At 43.5% G+C, this 16,092-nt stretch overlaps 1 protein-coding gene across 2 annotated transcripts in view; it reads left to right on the top strand.

The window, feature by feature from the left end:
- Window positions 1-16,092, top strand: part of Crim1 (cysteine rich transmembrane BMP regulator 1) — a 180,224-nt gene that overhangs the window by 93,686 nt on the left and 70,446 nt on the right. For both annotated transcript variants that reach the window (XM_021253715.2, XM_004839289.4), the window contains one exon: window positions 10,231-10,352. In XM_021253715.2, the coding sequence (XP_021109374.1) occupies window positions 10,231-10,352 (122 nt within the window). The remainder of the gene's footprint in view (window positions 1-10,230; window positions 10,353-16,092) is intronic.

The raw sequence follows: 16,092 nt of genomic DNA, 5'->3' as shown, positions 1-16,092 counted from the left end.
GGACACAATATCCAGCACCCACAACTTAAAGACAGAAAGGTTTAATTTCGTTCACAGTTTCAGGGGATCCAGCCCATGACCTACCTGTATGTTTCTCTCTCACTGTGTAGCACAAGTAAGTAATAAATTTGTCTACGTTATATAGATAGTTTGTGACAGTCTCGGCATCAAACCTCATAATGTTAGTTTTTTCAAGGAACAAATATTTTGAGTGTTTATCAAGTGCCAGTACTGGTCCACCTCACAGAAGTAAAATGTAGTCATGATGTCTGGGAGCATACAGCCTAGGGGAGGGCAAACCTAGGTAAGTCACTGTAATTTCAGTGCGAGTCCTTTGGAAGTAGAAGTGTGCGAAATAACAAGCTCACAAAGAGAAACTGATTTCTATTTGGAAAACTGTCAGTTGACTTTTGAGCTGAATCTTTAGGAATGAGGCAGAGTTCACCAGATGGAGATGGAAAAAAGGGCATTCTAGGCTATTGTAGTCATTGATTTTTTTTTTGTTAACTTTTAGTATGTTTACCAGTTTAAAACATCAGCCTTAATTCCACCTATCTTCATGATTCAAAAAAAATGGAGTTCATGACAATGTTGGAATTTTCCATATACCCACCCTATTGCAAGACCATATCACTTCTTTATGGTATTTTATTACTTTCCAATTGCTTATAAGTAGAGAATGGCACGCAGAGCCTCAGGCCTCCCTCTCTGGCTGTGTCATCTGCCAGACCTTCATTAGTGTCCCGAGCCCTCATCTCAGCACGATACACTCTGATGGGCTGAGCCACTGCTCTAGATACACTGTGTTCTTTTTTGCCTCTGTACATCTCACAGGTTCTTCTCTAGCTGGAGTGCCCTCCCCTGTTCTCACTCCATCACAGTCGCTACTCACTCACACCCGCTCCCCGCCACACACACACCCACACGCACAGCATAAGCCATTCACCTCCGTGACCCCAGTTAGAGGAAGCGTCATGGAAGAGGTGGCTCATGGAGGCACGGAGATGTGTGTGCGGCCAGAGGAGGAACTTGAACGTCACACATGTGGAATGCTCCTGCCAGGAGTGTTCCCTTCCCAGGGAGCCCTTAGCACACAGGAAGTCCGTAGCTTTGGGGTTCAATTTGACCCTGAATCAGAGGGTTTTTTAAGGTGCCCTTTCTGGCCATTTTCACACTAATCACCAACGCTTGAAAAGGGCTGTGCTTCACATAAAAATCTGGCTTCTCCTGCACAAATGGAAGGCATAGCAACATTGAATTTCTGTTTCTGCTTAGAATGAGTAGTGACACCCCCTCAGAGGTCACAAACCTTCTGTTCTTTTTAGGATTCCTTCTGGACTCGTACATGTTCAGGTTTGCTAGTTCTGGTTTAAATGACAGGGTTGCTGTCCAGTCTAGATGTAGGAGAGAAAAGAGGCGAGAAATACAAAGGTATTGGGAAGATGGTGGGTTCGGGTGGAACACCATGAACCTGAGGCTGTTTTGTTAAAGAGATGGTAGAGTGGAGCTCAGGCTCGGAGGAAAAGGAAAGATCTGAGAGTAGACATTTCATGAGGGTGGCGATCTTAGCGTGGTGGCAGCAGGGACAGGAGAACTGGAGGTACGTACATCAGCAGTCCTATGACATGTGAGTGTCTTAACTGTCCCCATATTACGTGTGATTCACTTGAGACCTAGTGAGATTATATAATTTGTCCATGGCCACATAGTGCCTAAGTGGCCAGAGCTCAAACCTCACACTATCTGATGTCAAAGTGCGCCCTCCAAGCCTGTGCCTCCTAAGGAGTTGGATAGGACTCGAAACCGCAGCAGGAGGGAGCGTTGTGAGAGAGGAAAGCCACAGTGTAGGTGTAGCCAGTGGTCAGCTTGGAGAACACTGACCTCCTTCCGTCACAGGTGAGTGAGTGCGTGTGGGCAGTCTCACCGGAGTCTCTGTCTCACTGGAGATGGATGCAGTGGAAAGCTGGTCATAGAAGCAGATTGGAGTGGAGCATCTTGAGATCGTGGGTTTGGCTTCGAAGAAAAGACAGGGCGAGCTCAGGCACAGTTGGAAGGGCAGTCAGGACAGGAGGATGAGGCCCTGGGAGTGGAGCCATATGTTGGGGTATGGATTCCCCAGAGGAAGAGAGCTAGTACAGTCCTCACTTTGCACTGATGACAAGGATAAGAGGCTAGGAATTGACAGCCTCTGTGGATCCGGGTGCATACATGCTTAAAGTCTTCTGCTGCAGTGCCAGCTCAGGCCCCAGGTGGCTCTGGTGGCCTAAAGGAGTGTCGGCACCCCAAGCTGTTGAGTTGCACTCAGATTTTCAAGTGGAACGTTAGTTAGTTCAGGTGGCATTGGTGCTTGTTCCTCGTGTGTTCAGGGCCGGGGATTAGATAGTCTGTAGTACATCATCTGGGTTATAGATCCAACACCTTTCTAAACAACTTGCTAAGCTGAAGCCAACACTATCCTGTGTATCTGCAGCCACCACCCAGCCTGCCTGCTGCACTTACACTCAGGAAAGAGTTACAAAATAATTACATGTTCGTAAAGAAGCTGATTCTGTGTTCTGGAGCATCCATTTCTAATACAGTTGGAGGTTCCAGTCTCCAAAGTGGGAACAGTGTACATTGCTATATTAAACATATTCTCACATCCAAGCTGCAGCCCTCCTTTCAGAGTGTGATGTGGTAATTTCCCCCTTTCTTTTCTTTTCTTTTCTTTCTTTTCTTTTCTTTCTTTTCTTTTCTCTTCTCTTCTCTTTTCTTTCTTTTCTTTTCTTTTCCTTTGTCTTCTCTTTTGTGCCTCTTTCCTCCCATGCTGCCAGCCATGAAAGAAACACGAGTGTCTTCCCAGACCTATGGAAGTGGAGGCAGAGCACCTCCCCGTCCTGGGACCCTCAGCTCTCCATGCTCCACGTCGGATTGTTTGAGTAGTTTAGGACGCCTGCCAGATCCCAGCCCCAGTGTTCTCAGCAGGTCTCTGGATTATTTCCAGCTGTGTTTCTGGGTCTCTGTCTTCTGACTGCCAGGTTGGAGTCCCTTCGGAACTGCCCCAGCTCTCCCTCAGCCCAGCACGTCAAGGTGTTCACTTGCAGGAAGCACCATTGCTTTCGCCTCACTCTACGTACTGTAGAGCATAGGTCTGGAAGATAATTTTATAATTCTTGTAAAAAGAAGCCATGTGGAGTTAAAACATATATACCACTTTTCTTTCCACTTAGCACCTTAAATTTCCTGAGGTGCCTGCCAGCCCTGAGAGTAACATAATTGTGTGTCCCTTGTGAAGGCTAGGAAGAAAAAAGGCTAATGACTGCTTCATACAGTGGGCCTCATCATTATTACTAATGGTGGGAGATGAAATGTGATACCTAATTGTCCTCGGTTTGTGTCTTCCATGCATGAGAATTCCTACTCTCAGGGAAAAACAAAACAAAACATGGAAAGCTGAGTGATTTTACTCTTGTCTCTGAAAGGAAAGTGGTGAAGAATATACAGCTCCCTCTAAATGGGGAGATGGCTGCGGGACAGAGGCCTGTGGTCCTCTGTGCTTGCCCCAGCTAACCCACGTGTCCCCCTGCTTGGGCAGTGGAAATGCACAGAGATTGTGCAGGGCTTAGTTTGAGAAAGGGGAGGAAAGGTGGAGGAGGGTCAGGATGTGGTCAGTAGGGAAACTGTGAGCCTAAGGAACTTCCGGAGGGAACGGTGCTACTTTCCACAAGGGTAGTTGGACCCTCCGATGGGAAACTTGGTTGTTTTGGATGTTTTATTTGCAGTTTTCCCCCCTAACTTATACATACCTAGTTTTTTTGTGTTTTTTATTGTTGTTTTTTTGGTACTGGGGATTGAACTCGGGACCTTGCGCTTGTGAGGCAGGTGACAGAACCATTGAGCTAAATCCCCAGCCCTAACTTATACATACCTAGAAAGAAGAAATTTAAGAAGTAGAAAGATAATGCATCAAATTTAATTAAAGTTGAAGCTACTTTTTATGGAATGGAATTGTTTTATGTGTCATAGTTTCCATTCCTGAGAAGGTACTTCATTAATACATTGTATGGAATCCTAGTAGTACAAGTGTTTGCCATTTTGATGCTTCATTTATCTTCATTTCTTAACTCAAATGCAGACCCCTACACACACACCTGTAAAGAGCAGTTTTTGATTTGCAGACATTGATGTCCCCTTTTGAAGAGCTCAGCACTCCATCCAGATGTGGAATAAAGCCAATCTGTTTGGACTTAGAAGTATTCTTTTCCAGAGTGCCTCACTGACTTGCTTTTCCTCCAGGATATGAGCAAAGATAAGCGTCAGCTGAGGGAAGATCAAGAACCTGATGGTTCACTACTTCCTAATTTCCTCCTCTAAAGAGGAACTTCTTTTTTTTTTTTTTTTTTTTTAAAGAGGAACTTCTTGCAAGAGTGTTAGAGTAATATGTGCCCTCAGTGTTGTTCATGTTCCAGAGACCTTCCGGTTCTTCCTGAAAAGGACTGTAAGGGGTCAGAGGACCCTCTGCCTGTGCTTCCTCCAGCACCCCCTCTAGCTTAGCATCCTTTGAAGTGTTTCTAGTCCTTCTGTAAAACAAGGCATTCATTGATTCTTCTCAGTCAGTGTCTTCAAAGGGTTTCGGATGTGCCTCATATACGGGGACACCTACATCCAGGGATTTCTGCTAACATGTTGTGTAGACATGGTGACCAACCTATGACGCATGTGCTGCAGTGGCCGCGCAGAGTGCTCTCTGTCAGCACGAGTTGTTTTTTCTAAAGTAAAACGTCAGTATTCAGGTTTAATGGCAGGGTTGGCGCTTTGCAATCAATAAGCGGGTTTTGGGTTGCACTTTGGGCACTTGGTCTCTAAAAGATTTGTCATCACTGGCTTGGGGTCTAGCGTCTTGTGTCTTAGGAGAAAAAGTTATAAATATGCAATTACTACACCCTTAGAAAATTAAAGAATCACCAAGAACACTTCTGGGGAAAGGGCCCAGGTGGAGCCAGCCCTGAAGGCTGAAGAGCATGGGGAAGGGAGGAGGAAGAAAAGGACAGTGTGGCGATGCAGCCTAACTGACCTGCTCCGAGACAGGATCCAGGCCAGGAGAAGCACTAGGAGAGGATCCACCGAAATCAGATCCCAGTCATGGCGGAGATGAGAATTGCAGCCACAGAATCATGGGATTTTATACAGTGCTTAGAAGAAAGTTTGCTATGATCCACCCACCTCCCTTTACAGATAAGAAAACCAAGCCTCTGAGAGTTGAAGTGACTTTCTAGAACACATTTTTCTAGTGGAGAACAGTATGAGATAATAAGGGGTTCTTTCCTTCACTCAAGTGTGTCATGCACTCCTGAGCAAAGATGTGCAGGTAGTGAGGAGTCTCTGTAAATGGTTGAGGACACACTTGTACTAGTAAGCACTGCTGTCATTAAAATGTAAAACTCAGTCATACTTGTTTAACTGCAAATTGAGCTATGGTGACGGGGCCCTGCACTTCTAGAAGCACAGTTCCAGTTCTCAGAAAGTGGGTCCAGGTTCCTCTGGAGAGGTTATGATGTGGACAGATCCTGTGCTTCCCTCCAGACTGACAGAAAAACAGTCCTCAAGTGTAGTGCCCTAGAATCTGCATGGAAAACAAATTCTACGGTCTTTCCTCCCACGTACTCATTTTGAAAAACATGGATTTAAAGCTCTCTGTCTGAAATGTATAAAATTAAAATAATACAAAAACTATGCATGCTGTAACCCCTGACTTAATAGCCATGAAAAAGTTGTTCCAGATTTTTGTTTGGATATGTGTCACTCATTTTCTTTATTTACAAGACAAGCCATGCTCCCCTCCACTACAGGAATGCACAGGAGAATCAGATGATTTTGATTTAGGGTGGTGCCCAGGTACACTCCAAGAGTTACATACCCATATGTAGTGTTGAAGATCAGCAGAGAGCGTGAACCCTGATTGCTGTGCTGCTGCTGCTGCTGCTGCTGCACCAGAGAATGCCTAGAAGGTTGGGTTGTTCTTCAGGGCACTGGGGACTTTTCAGAGGCAAAGGAAAGGAAAGGGTGAGGCTGAGTGGCGGATTACCCTGTTAACAAGAGTGCAAATGCCTGGAGCATCCCGTAGAACTAGACGCTCAGAGGAAAAGGCCAGCTTGTGAATGCCTCGTAAGCTGTGCCCAGGAGCCTGGACTTTGGCCTTGGCCTGGCTGGGACTGCCTGTATAGTCCAGGAAGCAGGGGACATGAAGGGAAAGTGAGTATGCACTAGTCAGTGCACATCCAGCTGCAGACCCAGCCCGGCGGGGGGAGCCAGCCTCCTGAGGGGTGAGTGCCTTCTAGGGGCTTAGTTGATCGCCACGTCCTCATCATTGCCCTCAGGTACTCAGATGCCCACTATGCTGATTCCATTACCCACTCCAGGGGGGAAAAAAAGACCGCTTTAACTAAGACCCACTGGTTACAGCTGTGATTACATTATGCAGAAATTTATTAATGTGGTAATTTGATTGATCATTATCTTAATACTGAGGATAATATTAGAGGCTTGATTTTTCTGGCAGATTGCAAATATAGGTTGCTTGTTTGAAGAAGCCCTTAGCCTTCGTTCTGTACAATTCCTTTTATGTCCAGAAAAGGCAAGTGCACAGAGACAACATAGAGTAGTGGTTGCTAGGGGAGGGGAGGAAGGCTTGGCTGCTAGTGGGTAGAGGATTTTTCTTTGAGATGATAACAATGTTCTGAAATCAGGCACCAGTGGTGGGTGCACAACCTTGTGAATGTAGAATGACCCTGTAAAAGGGTGGATGATACAGTATGCGAGTTCCATCCCAGTAAGCTGCTTGGATTGTTTTCCTAAAGCCCTGCCACTTCCGTACAACATGTCATGCACATAATTCTGCCTGGAGGGGCATTCATGAGTTCATCATGTGGAGTCTCAGTGCTCTTGTTTTTCTCTTTCGTATCTTCATTGTTTTGTTAGTATCTCCCCTCTTTTCTTCATCTCTAGTTCCATTCCAATTAAGAAAGGTTTCTATAATGACTACTACATGATAGTTGCAGAAAAGAGCTTGTGGCCAGATGGGTACTCCACCCCAAGAAAAGAGTAAGACGTGCTGCAGACAGGTGTGGTGTTTGGGGCTCGGAAAAGGAGCTGGCAGAGTATCTAAAAGGTAGCTGAAGAGGAGCGCTGGAGCGGGAATGTTCAGGAGCCAGTAGGGTGAGCAGGGCAAACACAGCAGAGAGGGCTTGCGTGGACAATGGAGTGATTGCAGCATAAGGAAAATGAAGAAAGGTATGAAAGAAAGGTACTGAAGAAAGGGACGTGCCCTTCAGAGTGTTGAGTGCTAGGCTGAGACATTGGTAATGAAATGAGGAATAGTGGAAGATTGTTGATTATAAGTCTGACATGGCTCAGATGAGGGGAGACAGATTAGAGTGGGAATTGGGGAGGCGTGGATGGTGACATCTACCTAATTAAGCAGCTGTCCCATGTTCCTCCATATTTTCTGCCCTTAATCCACGTGATCTCTCCTTTCTCTCGTTTGCTCCTTATCCAGGGATTGGGGTAGAGAGTAAGGGGAAGAGTAGAGGAGAAACATAAAAACAAAGAAAAAGAGGTGTTGAAGACAAGGTGATTTGCATGCTTCAGTTGTTCTCATTCAGCATTTCGTCTTCTGACCCAGAAAAGAATTTGGTTTCTTCTGGTGGAAATCATGGAGAATGGGAAACCCTATTTAATTTCAGCTCAGTTGAGCTATATGAATTGCTATTTGACCATTCTCAACCTGCAAAAATGGAAGTTTTCTTGAAGATTTCAGCCTAACAAATACCTGTCCAAGAGATACCAGCTTAAGCTCAAATTTTCACCTTTTGTGGTTCCTTCCTAAAGTCTTCCTTCATTAAGGTGGTAATTTCAGGTTCATAGGAACCTATAAAGTCAAAAGATAGCAACAGATACGGAGAGCTTGGAGGGACAAAGAGACAAGGGGACAGGAGCCAGGAGCGTTCCAGCTACCAGAAACCCTTGGCTCTTTATTCTGCAGTTGTTCTAGGTGTAGAAGTAACAATTCAACATGAAAGGTTTTCCTTTTCCAAGTGGGTTAATAGGCAGTGTGTGGAGTTTTAGATCTTCTACAAGGTACTAGTGTGGGTCTCTAAGAAGATAATAGAAGTGTAGCTGTGTTGGGAAATGAGTCAGACGTAGGGCAGACTTAGTTATGGTTTTCAGTGTGGCATAATTTCCAGCAGCCCAGAGGAGAGCCTAGCACAGACATGCACATACATGTTGGGGAAAGATTGCTGAAGTATTAAAAGACAACACCAGAAGTTGTATGGGGGGGGGGGGTGCATGCTCTTTGATGTTCAAAATATAATGGTTCCCTGCAACACATCAGGCAAGAATTTGAGAAGATGTGTAAGAAGAAGTTATTCTGGTAAGATGTTTACATTGTAACCACATGTAGATGTTAGGATCAGGGTGTGGCCTTTCTCATTACTCTAGCCCCAACCATCTGTAAACTGTAAGAGTTTAAGTTGTACAGAATGTCCAGTGCAGTAAGTGGAAACAATATACTGTTGCTGAAATATCACAGTGATATGATTATGTTTTTAAAATTGCAGTGGCTAGGTGCACAAGCATGGAAGAGTATGGCATACCCAGACCCCGAGAGGCAGGCTCAGTTACTCAGCCATAGAAGATGATTGTCCTGCAGGAATACAGACTGTGGATTGAGAGCTCCCCACCTCAGCTCACATCGAACAGGCAGACATTTGCTTTGACCTATAGGCAGAAATATCATTGCAGCAAAACCTTAGTCATCTAACACCCTTTCCTCCCAGAAATCCAGTGGAGCCATCACAAGAATCCTGAAAGGGGTAGGGGTAGGGGCCACTCACTCACACCTTTCCGGTAGCTTTGGTCTTTGGTGCAAGTTTTAACTTCCTTTCTTTCTAGTTTCACAGTTAACTATACATGTCATCAAATCTCTGACTCTTGATTATTGAGGTACTTGAAGAGCCCAAACATATTTCAACCTATTAAAAACCAAAACAAAGGAAAATGAACCATTCACCTAAATAAGAAGGGGAAAAAAGTAATGAATGTGTCAATAGTTCTTCCCTGCTGAAAGTGTTGCCTCCCTTGGTCTTGACCTTCACTGTACATGAATACCAACACACTTCCTGGCAGGGTGTTGTTCCTTTTATTCCTGTCAGCCTGAGAGCTCTCTCTGTTGACGTACCTCCATTTCTGACCCACAGTTCCATCCCCAGGGGAGTCTGAGAACAGAAGTGTGGTGCTCCTTCCTTGTATCACCTTTATATGCCAACACCCAGCTACCCTGAGCATCTCATTTCCTGCTTCCTGTTTCACTGTAGCCGATAAGACATTTGGTCTCATTTCTACCTACACTTACTCACCAGATTTGTGCACCTAGGCAGGCTTCTCAGCAGAGTTGACATTAAGAGTGAGAGCCAACACAGCCAGCCTGCAATTCATTGAACACCACATTTGTGTATATAGAGGTAAACCCACATATAGTAACTAGAAGATCCAAAAAGTGAAGACTTTCCACTTCCAAGTGAGCTGCCACAGAGTCCCTTTATTAAAGCTTATGCCCTCCAATTATAAAGAGCCCCTCAGTCTGTAGTCTCTTTCTTCTGTTCTACAAAGTTGTAAGTTAAATGTCACTGAAGATGAGGGTACTCCTAGAGACAGTCATATTGAAAAGACAAGACTGAAAGCTAATCGGGTAATCATTGAAGAAAGAAAAACCTGTGAGGAACACTTGCCTATCAGTAGTACGGAGCTGCAGCATGGGGCCACTTAACACAGGGGGCTCATATTCCATGTTGGCCCCTTTGAGCATGATTGACTCAAAGCATGACAGAACACATACATTGAAAGATGGCCCTGTGGCAGCTGCAGCTGAAAATGTTTGTTATGCTCAATGCCAGTCTGAGGAAGTAAGAAATGAAGTGATGCATCTTAGAAATCTCTCTGCCAAAATGGTTCGAGCTAAAAGCTAGTATCTGTAAAGAAGATGAAGAGCTGTAGTTACTTGGAAAGCAAATTACATTCAGGCCCCTCCCCTTTGCCCTTGGCCCTTTCCCAATGACCCTAGGTAAACAAGGCTGTGTCATACAGACCTGGTACTTAGCCACTGCCACTTAGTCACTGCCACTTTGTTTGTGGTCTCCCGACTTCTATGTTGTTTTATTCATGGGGTTTTCCTTCCCTTTTCTTTGGTTTCAGATGCGAGTGTCTCTCTGGCTTATGTGGTTTCCCCATGTGTGAGGTGGGATCCACTCCCCGCATAGTCTCTCGTGGAGATGGGACACCCGGAAAGTGCTGTGATGTCTTTGAATGTGTTAATGGTACGTGGGGTTTCTCTTGTTCTCGGAGAGTGTACATTTGTGCTACAGCAGCAGCAGGAGGAGGAGGGAGGGTTCAACCTAGCTGCTTCTGCCTTTGACAGAGCAGAGAATACACCCAGGGACTTGCTTTTAAAGGTCACTCAGAAAGGAGGTTTGCTTAAGATCCTGTAGTGTAGTGGAGAAAGTTAGGATGGGAATCATCATCCCATCAGGAAGAGAATTTTGGAAATGTAATATAGTAGATTGCATGTTGCTATCGTACTCTTCTGGGTTTCTGAATATCAGGAGATTGGGATTTCCGTAAAAATGATCATGGAGTGTATTATCACATTCCTCCCGTGTCACTCAGTAACCTGTCCATTGCTGTTAGGAAGTAATGTAATTAAAACCACGTGGGAGTTGCCATAATTTGAAATAGAAAAGATGTTGCCCATCTAGTTTAGTGTTTTCCTCCTTAAAAGAGAACACCTTTGACCAATGTCTGGCCATTGGTATTGATCTGCTTTAGGCTTGACCCATGTGGCCCAGAAAAGGTACTCTTTGTTCATAAGATTCCTTCACGCCCGGAATCTGCTTGTCCTTTCAGCCTTCCTAAGAGAGGTAGCTTTTTGATGACTTGACATTTATTGACTTTAGATGCTAAACAGGAAGAGAACCTAAAATATGTTTCTCCAGTAAAATTTTCAAGAGGGGAAGAAAAGCTGAATTAGGTTAGCTGTCAGTAATTGCAAAGCATTATTTAATCAATACCAAAATCACACATACAGAAATGTCCGTATTTACCACTGCCTTTAAAAATTCAACCTCCCAGAGGTCCCTTTCCCTCTTCCCAGGCCTGTTTTCCATCAGAAGAGGTCACGTTAAAATTGAGTCTCTGCTGACTGCATCCTAGGCTTCTCAGTGCAGTGGTCGCATGTTGTGTGCTTGGATTTGCTCTGAAGGAACATTTGTGGTATGGCTTTTTGGTTAAGACAGGACATAGACTAGAACCAAATGACCTTGGTTTGAAAATTGGTTCCTCCATGTACTAGCTGTGTAACTGAGGCAGTTTCTTGGTCTCCTTGGACCTCAGTTCCACATCTGTAAACCAGAGTAACAGTAGATTTAACATGAGGTTGTTATGTGTGAAGCATTTGTAATTGTGCCTCAACTGCAAATAGTCTTTGTTATTCTGTGTAGCCACCTTCTGTTCACATCCAGATTCTTCTAATGGTGGTGAGAGAGGAGTACACTGAGGTCGAGCATCCTGATGTACAGACCTTAAAAATAAAAATACAGGCATACAGGGCAGGGTGCAGGGCGGGTTCATGTGCATGTCTCTCTTCTCACTGCTTGTTTCCACCCCTGTCATCATGCGCTCTGGTTGTGCTGCAGTATAATTGATTGTAGCTGATACTCCGTAAATACTTGTACTATTTTCTGTGACTACTTTACTGGTATCATAATTCTTGTACCATTTGAGATAGAAAACATTGCTCCTTACCCTGGGGTCCCAGCATCTGGATAGGCTTCCTTCCAGTCAGTATTCGCCTCTCTGAAAATACTCTGATGTCTTGCTCATTCTAGAATGTGAACTGCCAAAGGACAGGAGTCTTACCACTTCACCTTAGGCCTGTGGAGATTGGCCTTCTTTGTACCTCGCACAGAGCCACAGATTTTTGTGAGGGACTGACTGATCTGAGTCAGACTATCATAGCTCCGGGAGAGGCGGCTGCTAAAGGCCAGCTTTTAGAAAGGTCATTTCATGGGAATGCTCCATCTTTTACTGCCCTGCATTTAACCCTTAATTATTTTCCTCCTGAAAATATGACCTAGAGTAATAAAGTCTGCCCTTGTTTTCTCTGGGTGAGGAAGAAGAATGCCTTTCTTCTTCCTTTGCTTCTTGATTCTAGAAACCCAAGTGGCATCCCTTATCAGGACATTAACTTCACATCTCGCTCTAATCTGATGTGTCTAGGACAGCTAATAACTGCACCCTATCTCAGTGACCTTGGAATCAGTCATCAGGGACTGCCCTCCTTTACAGCCATGCTTTACAGAGCCCTGCCTTCAGGAAATCGGATTTGCCACCTGCCATGAGAAAATTTTGAGACCACAAAGCAGGGTTACTGTGTTTCTAGTGGTTGCTTCTTTCTTGCCACCTTAAACTTACTGAGTAAGCTTTGCTTTTTTTCTTCTGCTATATAATATCTCTTACTATATTAGTAATTCAGTTATGGAAGAGATTAGAAACTATAATGCTATGAAGATGAAGATTCTTAATTCCATAGAATACTTTAAAAAAACATTCTGCCTCAGAGTCTATATTTTACTTGATTTTGACATTCATAAACACACATTTATATATGAATGTGGTTTTTTTACCCAGTGTCCTGGAAAAATCTTACTCTTGTCCTAAGACCACCATTATATAATATTACATATCAATGCTCCATTATTATCACTGAGGGAAGCAGCAGTCTCCTGTGTGTGGATATATGGACTTGCTTAGCCACAAGGATTTAAGGCAACTTTACACTGAGAATAGATTCAATAACAGAAGTAAAATATTAATCAGAAAAGAGAGCCATAGCCATAGGGTTGTACATAAAAGTTGGAAGTGAAAATTAAACGAGAATGCCCACAGATGTGAGGCTGTAAGTGTCCGTGTAGTTGCCAGAGTTAAACCTCAGATTTGCTATCAAAGTGAAAAAAGAAATAAGGTCAGATACACAATTCTTCTTTTCAGAGTCAAAAAGCCTGCTGGACAGGGCAGCACTCTCTAATGATTTCTCACATGGAAAGTAAAAAGGAAGCACTGAGCATTTGAGGTGTCCTAGTTTTTGGTTTTTTGTTTTTCTTGGTACTGGGGGTCGAACTCAGGTCCTTGCACTTGCGCAGCAGGCGGCGAAACCACTGAGCTAAATCCCCGGCCCAAGGTGTCCTGGTTTTGGGTGCTTCACTACCACAACTACAGAAGCCCACATCCTGTGGTGGTTCTTCCCGATAGAAAGCAAAAGGAAAATACACAGTGCAGCTGGGTAGAAGCAGTTTCAAGAAGTCAGGTTGACCCAGCTAGACTCTAGGTGCCTGGAGTTGTAGGTTTCCATTTCAGGACTCCCCGCATGATGGAATAGATACAAGGACCCCAGCTCAAGAGAGAGTGGGCTGAATGTTAATGTCCCCAGCCGCACATGCTGTAATGGAGATTACACAGCAGCTGTCAGTTCCTAAGCTGCCATCCAGTGCTCCATACACTTACATAATTTTTTAAAAGATAAGCATTAAAATGATAACATAAGACTCAAAAGTATTTGCATAGTACTCGAGACTCCTGACTTTTGAAAACACTCAGCTGGATGAATAGATGGTGAGAACATCCTCCATAAATATACTTCTCTTTGCAGTTCCTCAAGTAAGTAAATGGATTAATCTGTTTTTAATGTACTGAGTATCAGCCAATTGAAACTACCTGAGATATTTTTAACCAGATAATATTTAATACTTAACAATATAGAGAGCAGGAGCAGATATATTTCTGAGGCCAGTTCACATTCCCAGCTCTAAGAACTTAACTGGTATAAAAGAAGAAAATCTCCCTCCTCTTCCCACAGTCACAGAGGACAGTGGGTGGCTGGGGCAGGGACTGGAGGATTGTTAATCTTGCATACAGCAGGACTAACCAAGCACAGTTCTGGTGGGTATGAGGTAGGTTCAGAGAGGAGCCCAGTAGCTTGTGTTTTTAGCCTGTTTTTGCATTATTTGAAATGTTTATTGTCCCTGCAGCACTCTGATTCTTACAGCGGTATTAAAATGTAAATTTTTAAATGAGCACTAATAACTAAAAGTCCCTCAAAGGTCGTGCTGCTGAGCCAGTAATTAGTTCCAATTTTATTTAGACATTTTTGAAAGGTTCATAAAAATTGGCAATGATGTTAGGTTGGCCCTGACTGAATTTTCTCTCCGATATTTAACATGTACAATTGATCATTTACAGGAGAGCCATACCTAAAATCAGCTTTCTCCTCATTTAAAATTGTGTCCTAGAAAACTGAGACATGTGGCCTGTTAATAAGGAAGTAGCCAAAAGGTACCTGTTAAGAACTCCCTGTCTGTATAGCAGTTATGCTGAGTAACACTTGTAAAGCACATGATATCTAACACAGAGATGGATAGAACCTCATGCTTGAAAGAAGTGTTCTGTTCAGTATGAATTTACTGAACCCTCCTGCTATTCCCAGGGGCTTATTAAGCTACTATTTAAGAGAGATCCTTTGAAGTTCTTTATAAGTATGGTTCCCTTTCCCTTATCCTGAAATAATGTTTGGTAAACTCTGGCACATACATCCTTACCCAGCAGAAAGAGTTTTGCTTCCCTTCAGGAACTTGGAAGCCCTTGTACTGGCTTTGCAATTACATCAGTTTGCTGTCAACTTATGGAGAGATTGTCAGACGGTTGCCATCTGTCATGCGGTTGTCTTTCCTTTGGCTCTCTGTCCATTTATTTCCCTCTGACCATACAGGTCAGCCTCCGCCCCCCAGTGAAGTGCTGAGAGGTTGAAGAGAAAAAGCTACAGAAGTGTATCTATTTGGAATTTTTCTCTACTTTCACATTTGATGTGAAGTTCTACATTTTAGTCTTTTCCTTTGCTAAAATGATATAGCTATCACCATCTGACAATCAGTGTGATTTGGCAAGAGGTACTAGTTTACTAACAGTCTGTATTATAAGGCTCCTTTTCTGGAGTATATTAAAGAGGGAAGGAATTTTCCAGAATTTAGAAGCATAAAATTTAATTGGCAGGATCAAAACACATCCAGAAATCACTAGACACTTTTGTATGTCCTTGCATTGAGAAGTACAAATTACATAGTAAATTATGCCTTCATAATACGTTTCTGTTGCACATCCACTTAAATCGTCCTTTGGTGGCACTCTACACTGTTCTGAGATTCGCATCTGTGCTGGGCTGGTGAAGAAGTAATTGGCCATTAGTCCTCAAAGATCACGTTTAGCCTTTTTATCATGCATGTTTTTGAACACCCTTTATAAATTTCTGTTTCTTTGTGTTGTGAATCTTTTTACCCTAAAGGATTAATTGTGCTTTCCAGACTGTGCTTTTGGGGGATTCTCCATCTTTCTAAATTCTGCTCCCTGGCTCCTGTGCTTTAGCTAGTGAAACCATGGGCACACCCACCATGGACCAGTCCACCTGCAGCCGCTTCCTGCAGAACCGGAATCTCCCCTCCTCGACCCTTCAAATCTTACACCAAGATCTGTGGCTTCACCAGATGGTGGATGGGGTTGAGCCACTCAACTAATGAGACTGATGTGTTTATACATTTTTCTTTTCAGTTTGCCTGGCTGTTTGACTTTTTTTAGCATTTAGTTTTGCTTCACTCTGTGGCATGCAAGTTTGATTTATACAAGCAATTCATCTCTTACAGTTTTTGGAATTTGAGATCTATCTGCACAGGTCCTTCCAGTCCCAGTTCAGACAACTACACTGACTAAACTTATATAGAAGAATTCTGAACTACATTAAGATGGTTCTTTTTAACATGACACTAATTTTCTGAAAAAAGAAATATATCCAGAAAGCACTAAGAAAAGAGATTCAAGCATATACCTCACTGCACATATACACACACACAAGCAGAGCTCAGCTCTCACTCCTCCCAGGATTTCAGGCAACCCTCTCTCTAAATTTCACTTTTCTCATTGAAAAATAATATAAATAATATATATTTATAGATTAGA

Source organism: Heterocephalus glaber, unplaced genomic scaffold (genome assembly GCF_053883595.1).
Source record: "Heterocephalus glaber isolate CG9 unplaced genomic scaffold, H.glaber_assembly_v1.0 deba00001457, whole genome shotgun sequence".
NCBI classification, from domain to species: Eukaryota; Metazoa; Chordata; class Mammalia; order Rodentia; family Bathyergidae; genus Heterocephalus; species Heterocephalus glaber.
Note: the sequence above shows the minus strand (reverse complement) of the source record. Positions and strands in the feature narration are given on the sequence as shown.